Source organism: Lipophrys pholis (assembly GCF_963383615.2).
Source record: "Lipophrys pholis genome assembly, chromosome: 5".
Taxonomy (NCBI): Eukaryota; Metazoa; Chordata; class Actinopteri; order Blenniiformes; family Blenniidae; genus Lipophrys; species Lipophrys pholis.
This window is the reverse complement of record NC_137628.1, coordinates 24,033,910-24,044,140: the sequence shown is the minus strand read 5'-3', so window position 1 is coordinate 24,044,140 and position 10,231 is coordinate 24,033,910. Positions and strand designations below refer to the sequence as shown.

The window sequence follows — 10,231 nt, the reverse complement described above, 5'->3', positions numbered from 1 at the left end:
ACGAACAAAGTCAAACTGAGGTCAACTCTCGGTTCATTTAATAAAGCTCCGATTTATGTGAATGCGATGCCGTTTGACTTCAAGGAAGATAATGCAGACCTGGAGCTCTGCTCGGGCAAACAACTGCGGGCAGTTGTGAAATTCTTCAGCTCTTAAGTGCCAGGATATGAAAATGTTGGGCAACTTCTACATTTGTTGCGAACACCGGGTTCCTCTTACCGTTGCATAATGCCATCATGCGTCTCTGGCGTTTGTGCAGCAGCGGCAGCCCGACGATATTTTGGAGCAGCACCCGTTTCTCGGTCGGTTCATAATAATTACCAGAGACAAGTTCCACAAAGGCACTGATGTGTCGCGCTGCACGGCCATTATTCTGCAGACAAAAGCCCTATGTGTCTATTTTTAACCCCGGTAGCATGTAGTGATGAGTGACGACGTGGGGGGGGGGGGGGGGGGGGGGGGGGGGGGGGGGTAATGAATTTATGCCAAAGCACTGCTTGGCAACATCCTGCAAGCTAATTAAATACTTCTGCTTGTTTTTATATTGTAGCTCCCAAGAAGAAGACAGACCGATCTCACCTTTCTACATGAGGTAGGCCCCTCGGCTTTGTGCGGGAGAGTTTGGTGGAAAAGGGGGTGAGAGCGCGTTGTTTTCTACTGGAGGTGGGGGGGGGGGGGGGGGGGGGGGGGGGGGGTGTTCCGTGCTGCCTCATCGCATTATCATCCAAACAATGAGAACCACCAACTTTGGAGGAAAACAGAGCGGCGTGCACACGCAACACTTCACTGAGCACCGTTCGGTTCTTGTGGCAGAAACCACAAGTTTCAGACTCGTCATGTAAGCAAAGGGAAAGTTGTGGGTGAAAATACTGTCTGAGAACGACTGTGAGAGTTTGAGAGCTGAGCAACTATTCAATTTAGCTTTAATTTGTTATAAACAGCATAAATCTGAGTTATGTTGATCAAACAGAAGGCGAAAGTTATTTAAAAGTTCATTTTGTTAACATTTGAATAAATACAAGAAAAAAATATATATACTGTTGAATTAAATAAATAGATCTTGAAATTTGAAAATGATCAAAACAATTTAAAAAAAATTTTCTTCACTCGTAATTTGAAATTTCAAGCATTTTTGATATTTTAACTTTGGCCTTTTGTTAAAAAGGTGACAATTTTTTTTTTTAATGTTTTTATGATATATCATATTTTTAACATTACTAACAGGTTGCAGTTTAGTGCTTCATATGAGTATTTCTGCATAAAACTTCAAACTGTGTGTAGTTAATTTATATATCATTCACGAAATAAAGTGCTAAACCTGCTAAACTCCCCTCTGGAACATCTTGTGTCTTTGTTTAATGGTAATAAAACACAAATCCTTTTTCATCCATGACGAGTGTGCTACTAGAGACCTCGACATAGAGAGCGAGCCATGTAAAAGTACTTTGCAGCACACAACTGCATCCGGTTTTATTTTTAGTATTCGGGTATGTAATCTCTTCATATGCGTTACATAATCTCTGTACTCTGGATCCCTTCAAAACGGTTTGTGCTTCATATAATCCATCTAAATTACGTTGTAGGTCAAGATAATTTATGTTTAAAGAGTAAATTCATCAAAATCCGCTGCTGTTGATGCCATTTTCTTATATTTTAATGTATACTTAACAGAAATTTGAGCTTTGTGAAAGGAGGATTTATTTTTTTGTCTCAGTTTTGTAACACTGTAAAATTATTCAGAGAGAGAGAGAGAGAGAGAGAGAGCGAGAGAGAGAGAGGGAGAGAGAAAACCTTGTGGTGAACTGAAAGAAATCAGTGTTCATTTATCTCTATTGTCACATCGTTGAATGAAATCTATCCTCCACTCCCCCCTTCACACCTTCTCACTATCTACGCTACTTTATCTTGCTCACGTTCATCTGTGGCGAGGTCGACGGCGTCGTACTTGTACTTTGACACACACACACACACACACACACACACACAAACACACACACACACATACACACACACACACTTTTTGTCTACTTGCATTCCTTCACACACAGAGACTCTATGGGTGTAAGCATGGAGGTTTAACCTTAGCCCTCTAACGTGGATCGTAAATCGATGTTTGTTTTGTTTTGTTTTTTTTCGTGTGCCTGTGTTTGTGGGTGTGTTTGTGGGTGTGTGTGCGCTTGCGAGCGTGCGTTGACACTTTCAAGGTCCCAGCTAATATCTGCCTATGGTGTAATAGTGGATTACATGCGTGGACACAGTGCTGAGGATTTAACTGGAATAACTGAAATCTTTTGGTGTTGTTCCCTCCACGCCGCTCCACTTTAAAACACCAACACATGCCGCTCGCTGCACGAGCTGATTATATTGTTCCTACTGTGGTTTGGAGGGCGGTTCTCTCAGTTAGAAGGTGTGCAAATGAAGCAGTTAAATTTGAGCAATCCTTGAGCTTTTGGTGAAACGAAGGCTTGCAGTGCTGGCTTTTTATCCACAGACACAGCAGGACCAGAATAGCACCGCTGCAGCATTTAAATGCCACACATGTCACGTCATTCCAGACCTGGCCCAGCAGTTCAGCAAACCTCGCAAACATCATTAAACTGGAAAGGACAAAATTGACTCCGACTCGTTAACGATGTTGGCAGCAACACATCGTAACCCAACAGATAATGGTATCGCTAGTACTTTTATTGTGAAGTCAAACCCTCGGTATCAATCTGCGGAGCTGCAATCTCTCCCCGTCCTCCTCCTGACCTCCTGTTTCAATGTTAACCATAGAGATTATCTCCAGTGAGGGGTTACTATTTCTCTAAACTCCTGTTTAGCTCTAAAGGCACAAATATGTTTCCTTCCTACTCCGACGTGTCACTTAGGGTTGATGTGGTTCTTATACATTACATCCAAATATCCAACTGGCTGATGTAACCTCGGCTGAACTTGAGTAACTGATCCTCGCAGTGCTGACAGCTCAGATAATGTGTCTCTGCAACACAAACAAAACAAGCCTCATTTAGAGAAACTATTATGATCACGTTCCTTTTTAGGTATCTGGTTACTTTATTTTTAGTAAAATACGTTCTACGTATCAAATAACTTATAATGTAATCAAGCACTAATTACAAGTAACTTCGATTTACTGAGAGAAACTGGTCAACTTCACAGGAAACAGTTTTTTTTTGTTTTCATCAGGTCTGGAATGAAATCTTACTATTACCGCTCGCTTTTACACTTAAAAGGCTTAAAAAGAAAATTCTTGCTCCCTGTCAGTAAATAGTTACGGTTATGTGCTTGACTATCAATTTTGTAAGCTGTTCTTAAAGGAAAGCTGTTTCCTCCAGCCATGTTAATCATGCAAATAAAGTATAACTACTACATTTCTATACAAAGAATAGTAACCTCCATAGTCATTACTTTATCATATATATTATTGCATGCTGTTGGTGAGTTTTGTGGTGCATAAACATTGAAGGTGCGGTTTTGGTGCGTGGTTTCACCAGTAACCTGAGTCTAAATGGACGAAATGAGTTGTTATACAACTTCAGCTTGCTGTCTCTTCAGGTGTAAAGTTGCCTCACCATCTCCCCTATAACTTAAGCAAACAGTAGCAAGTTTGTTTTGAGATAAAACACTCCTCCTGCCGTAACAGCGCGGCAGCAGAAAGGCCGTTGGGGAATTACGTGATGCCAATGACTTCATCCAAGTCCCTCTTGTGACGATTTTAATTGCCTCTTGAAAAACTGCTGAATCAATAAGTGATGGAATCACCAGCACACAAACTGCATGCTTGGTGTATAAAAAAATAAATAAAAAAAACTGAGAAGAAGAAAGTATTTCAAAATGCAGAAGACGTGTTTTTAGTGTTGGGAATAGAATTGAAAATCTGGGGTTGTCTTGTATTTATTCAGCTATAATATAATATTATAGTATAATATTCAGCTTCTGTTACATTCTGCATAACAGCAGCACAGTACTCGGTGGTTTTGTGATCATACTGCGAGGAAGATAAGCCAGCGACAGGTGCTGTTGTTCACAAGAAGTTGTGAGGCTTTAACGTAGTGAATCTCAAAGGCTTCGGATGACGCGCTATGGGAGGAGTAGGCACAACCGGAGTATATAAGAGGGGGCGAGGGAGGAGATCTGTGCGAGGAGTAGGCTGAGGACACTGGAGAGTGCAATGTGTTTATAAAACTGCATGTAATTGGAAAACATTGCGTGTTTCCATGTCCCTGTAATGGTATATGAAAAAAACTTTTTCCAGCCATTTGCTCCATGACAGGGACATGTTCTCATTCAGGCTTTGCTCATTGATGTTTCGGGGCCGATACGTTTGTTGTGTTTCTGATGCAGTGACTCATCCCTCCTGCCGTATGCTCCCCTTGTCAGCGGCTGATGAGTCACGCCGCGTCCCGTTAACGCCAGGCAGCAGTCCCGTCTCATTCCACAGCAGTTTCACCCCTGTTGCATCTTTAGACAGAATTAAGCCGTCGGAACAAAGTTCACCCCGACTGACGCCTCTTCCTTTGCTGAGCTGCCAACCCGGAGACTCTTCAGGCTGATGATAGCGGCGATCAGATATTTAATTACTAAATATTCCGCACTTGGCGTGCTCCGGGGTGTGATGCTCAGCTGTTCAGTTCATCAGCAGCTTAAATGTGGCATGAGTAAACACCTAAGAAATTTAATTTGAATACACTCTTGTATATATATATATATATATATATATATGTGTGTGTACCATGTAAGGGTTCCATTGTTTTGAACACCATTTATTTTTGACTTAGATTATTGTCCTCCGATTTTTCATTATATCCAACATTAGTTTTAATATCTGCTGATCCGCAGATATCTGAACAAAAAGAAAATGAAAAATGTAAACATGACTACAGAGATATCTCTTCATACATGGCCATGGCCATACATCGATGTGTACACACACATCTAGTAATGCACACAAACGTAACACAGAAGATGAACTTTCACTAAGACACTTTAATGGCAATTGATATATGGTATATGAACTATATTTTGATTAGTGTATGTGTATATATTAATGAAACATACAGTGTTTTTTGAAGAAAAAAATGTTTTGCACAAAATTCAAATTGTTCATTCATTCATTCATTTTCTTCCTCCTATCCATTTCCGGGTTGTGGGGGTGGCAGTCAGAGCACTGTCACCCAGATCACAATGCACCGATTGAGAACCTTCCTGCAGGTGGTGAGCCCACGGGAAGGTGGCGCCCAGCGTGGGACACGAATCCACTACCCCTGAGATTGTGAGTCTCATGCTCTACCAACTGAGCTAGCCGGGGGGCCAAATTGTTCATACAGAACAATAAAGGAATGAATCTGTCGACAACTAGGACAAAATATTTAATGATACTGTCATGAACATGATGAAATAAAATGAAAAAAAATGTGTGTCTCTTGTATAACGTAACAATCGTATGGAAGACGCATAGGGGGATGTATGGATGCTTGTGTCTTCTATACAGCGGACATCCACAGTACTCAGTCCCAGCAGACAGCAGTGTGGCTTTATCCCAATGGATTATTTTAAAGGGCCAAAAGTCGAAAAAGTTTGTCAGCTTTTGTTTGAAACTAAATGACAGCATCTGTGCTGAAATTGCAACATACGGCACAGTCAAGTTGTTTAGTGAGTCGGCGCGCTATAAAAGTTATGTTGCTCATGTTGTGCTGGCACATCCCCTCGTTATATAATCAACCATCTTATCACCTTTATAACAAGAATGGCCCGCGGCAATGGCGGCCGCGCTACAAACATGGAGACAGATGTCGCTTCTGATATTTCAGGCTTTGGCAATGTATGACCACGTTTGGCACTGCAGTTGATGAATATGTACCTCTGACATTTTGCAGGCATTGCGGTCGGAGGTTAAGTAAGACTTCAGTAAGACATTAAACCGTTTTCTGTTGCTTTAACCTGTTGCGTTCATGGCTCTGGTTTATTATTAGGCGGTGGGAGATTATTGTGCCGCTCTGTCTGCCTCACAAACTTTGAAACTTTGAGATCTTCACATGGTGGCCATGAGATTAAGACGGACACATTCTTTCTCTGAAAAATGATTTTATAATTATCCCACAGCGTGGTGTGTGACTTCTTTCAAAGCCTTCTTCGCTGTCCTTGCTTCAATCTTTTACAATAACCCGTCCCCCGTCTGTGTTGCTTTGCACAAGTCACCTTCACAGTGCACCGTGTCTCCATTATTATCTCCTGATATCAGAGCTTCTCGCGTGGCTCAATGCCAAGCTGTGTTTCAACCGTCAACAACTCTGTTTATGGAAGTTTAGTTTCAGCCTCATGCAGGTTGAGGTGTACATGTATTCTTAAGCCCATTTTTAGCCGATCATCGCTCACCTATTGATCCAAACATTTCATGTCTTTGAACCTTCTCACCAAAACGATCCAGCTGAGGAAATTATTCCAGTAGAATAATGGGATTACCGAGAACTCACCATTCGTTCCTGTTTTGTAGCTGCCAGCGGGGAAGTGTTTCAAAAGGTGAAACTCTCTCTCTCTCTCTCTCTCTCTCTCTCTCTCTCTCTCTCTCTCTCTCTCTCTCTCTCTCTCTCTACTTTGTGTATGGTTCTTGTGTCTTGAAATGTATTGTGTGATTAGACGCAGACACACTCCTCCTCATTATAGTTCCCTGCATGTAAAACACTCGTCCTGTGAGCAGATAAATGATAGAGGGTATAATTGAGTCCATTGTTGGGTAAAAAAAAAGATCGTTGACCATATACTGGGCTGATGGACTCAGTGGTAGCCATGGATTCCGGCAACTTTGCTCTCAGAGGACTCGCTGAAGCTCTAAACACTGCTGAGTTTTAACACTCCCACGTGCACGCGGATGCCTGGATCACCTAGGACCAGAACCAGAGGCCCAGACGATTCCCAGTGTTGCTCAGTGACCTGTTGTGACCTTTTGTTTCTGTAGCATTAACCTCCCGCTCCTCCTTCCTCCCCCAGCAATCACCTCTCCCCCGTCCACTGCAGACCACAGGTGGTAAAGTAAGTGGACCTTTGTACTGTCGCACTAAAAGGCTGTGCGCTCCTAATTCTGTGATTGATTAAGATATAGTTGGAATATGTCCACGTTGCTTAAACACGCCTAATAGACTTCTCCGTGGCTCTCGGCAGTTTTCTGGACAACACCATCCGCTCAACAGTGGAGCAGCACCTCTTTGACGTCAACCTTCTGGAGGATCTGTGTGCGGAAAACTGTGTGTCGAGCGCAAAACCTTCAAGTCCGAGAGCGACGTCAACCGCACGACAGAGACGTCGACACCAGAGAGAACAGCAGGAGGAGTGCATGAGGCAGCCGGACAGAAAAAGGTACCCCAGTGAAGTCAGTGGGCTTTTCTGTTGACTGGAAGTATCCATGTGCACCGCTCAAGTGTTTGTTCTCATCACCTAACGGACTCTCCAAAGTTTTTCTCCTGGTGAAACTTACTGGTCATATTGCCTCACAAATAATAGGACTCCAGTTCAATTCTGCTTTTCTCCCACATTCCAAATGCTCATGAGTTTTAGTTAAGGACAAAAAAGAAAAAGAAAAAGAAAAGGGTTGAATAATGAATAGTCTCTACAGCCACGTAAGCACCGAGCTTAAGTAAATTAGTCAAATTAATCCAGGTCAAAAGTGACGGTCAAAAACGAAAAGCAATTCAGTCGTAAAAACGTTCAATCTCATGATGACACAGCTTCGCTAAAGGCTGGTCTCGAACCAGTGCAGTTGATGTAACCCATTTTGTTTCAGACTGATTTTCGGTAGGCCACTAAGTGAACTTGAATTACCTCTGAGTGTGAATGTGATTGATGACATCTTTACTCGTCTGCAGCAGTGATTTCTTTTGGTTTTTTGTAGTAATAGTTTTGTCCCCCCCCAAAGATTTTTTTGCAAAAACTTTATTTCCAAAACAGACATAATATCTTTTATCTCTGAAACAGAAGTTATTCTATGTGTTTTATTTTGTACCTGCATTCATTAATGTCACCAACTTCAGTAGGTGGTGGAGCTATACAGGCACACGTTGTCTAAATATTATGGAAATACTTCAGGCAGGAGCAACGTCGAACACACAGCGTGAAAATTCCTGAACCAATTTTCCTCTCAAATGTTAATTGAAATATGCGTGTATGTATTGTTTTTCACTTATCAATAAATAGTGGAGTTACTTTCTAAAGCCTGAAGTCACTGTATTAATGCTCCACTAATACTAGCAGTTGTCTTGGTTCCTATAAACAATGGTCTAGTTCCCTGCTGTGTGGGGAGCTTGACACAGAGCAGTCATAACAACCGGAGTCATTCTAATCCGCGCTGACTGAAGCCTTTGAGATCGGTGACACAGGGATTAATGGAGTGTCTCAGCCCAGAGTCTTAAAACAAAACTGTCAATAAGAGAGTGGACAGTAAATAGAATTATCACAAAAGCCAAACAGCACATGAGCTGCATGAGAAGGTATAATAGAGGCTTCTGATGACATTGACATTTGGCTTTCAGTGTGAAGCCGATCAAAACAGACCAAAGAGAGCAGACGTCTCACTTCTCCTCTTATTTTCATTCTTCTGTCTAATGCGCAGAGCCGCGTCGCTCACCAACAAGGAGAACATCCCGTCGAGCGGTGGCAGCAGCTCGGGCAGCGTGGGGGAGGACACGGGCAGCGGCGTGGACCGGCCGGGAGGTCAGGGTGCTGGAACTCAGCCGACCCCCAAAACCAGGAAGTGGAAACACGTCCCGACTCTCGTGCGACTTATCGACAACCAGGCCGACGTCACAGTGAGTTTGCACTTACTCATCTCTTTTTAACACATTTAAATCCAATTTATTTATTTTTTTCATTTCTACTTTTTTTGTCAATACAAATAACTGTAAACAAACAAATGAAATACAGCAAAAAGTTTTGATTAAATGCTTTAAAAATCAAAAGATGTTTGAGGTTTATGTTTCTCAAAATTAAGTTTCTATGAAAGAGAAATAGTTATTATTAAAAGGTAAGAGCGTTTAATTTCTAATCAGATAACTGATTGGTGATCTTTCATTTACGAGAGGGGAGTATCTCATTTTGGTTTAATATTAAAATACTCCTGACACCCTTATGACAGACATCTTATTTACTAAATCGACTGCGTTAGCAGCTACTTTTACATCAGTTAAGATATTCTACCTGGAGGCGGAATGAAAATTGTAATAATATTCATTCATTTGTATAGCCATGAGAATGCAACTAAATTAATTTAAATTCTAAACAGTTAAAGAGTCGGAAAACCTTTTATTTACCAGTTTTCAAGACTGTAAATACACTGAATACACTCAAAGATTTATCTCTCTAAGCATACCAGAAGGAGAATAAAGGTTTAATTTCTGCTGCTTGTCTTTTCCATTTCCGAGCCTCTTAAATTAATTGTCAACAGCAGTGAGCAAAATAAAGGCCGGTAAGAAAATGACAGGAAGCTGTGCAGCTGTCTGACGCTCCCCTGTCATTTTGCTCCAGCTTGTAACATGCAGCTAATTGTTACCCACTTTTCTTTTCCTTTTCCTGGAGTGGTCCAAATGCAGGGCCCAGTCTTGATTGCACAATTATCTGTAGCTTTTACTGACAGGAAGCAAAAAGCCACGAGCAATTCGTCCTGCTAATCGTTAACAAGACACCATTTTCCGAGACTTGGGTTTGAGGGGGGAAATGTAGATACAGTCACTCACCTAATCTAAGTTGTGGTCATTTTCTATGATAAAGTGTCGCATTTAAAGGACATTTCTGCACATTGTTGAACGCTTTTTGTGTTAAATGGGATAAATTGGTTTATAGAGGACATATTTTTAACCTCTGCTGAAAAAAAATAAGCCATTGATTCATTGGGCTGAATAAACAAGTAAGAAATAAAACTTATTGTGCTCGTTAAACAACACGATTCATTGAAGTCACAGCTTTAGCGTTTTCCCAGCACTCTGCCATCCAAATACTATTAGAATTATACTTTTAATGTAGAGTAAACGTTGATTTAATTCTCATTTTTCACATTGGTCCTGCTGTCTCTTGCTGTCTTGGGTTTAAGCAGATGATTTAAAACAAAGAAACTAAAACGTCTTGGTCAGTTGTCTCTGATATGACGATCACGATAAACACGATAGAGAGTCAAGATCCCGGCTGCCCGGCAGTGTTGTGGAGAATTCGGAAGTATGTGAAAGCCGTGACAGTCAGGAGGACATAG

General features: G+C 41.5%; 1 protein-coding gene across 2 annotated transcripts in view; it reads left to right on the top strand.

Annotated features, from left to right (window-relative positions):
• Positions 1-554: 554 nt before the first annotated feature.
• Positions 555-10,231, top strand: part of fam13a (family with sequence similarity 13 member A) — a 30,040-nt gene continuing 20,363 nt past the window's right edge. For both annotated transcript variants that reach the window (XM_080462721.1, XM_080462720.1), the window contains exons 1-4: positions 555-592; positions 6,988-7,029; positions 7,159-7,353; positions 8,603-8,798. In XM_080462721.1, the coding sequence (XP_080318847.1) occupies positions 588-592; positions 6,988-7,029; positions 7,159-7,353; positions 8,603-8,798 (438 nt within the window). In that variant the 5' untranslated portion in view covers positions 555-587. The remainder of the gene's footprint in view (positions 593-6,987; positions 7,030-7,158; positions 7,354-8,602; positions 8,799-10,231) is intronic.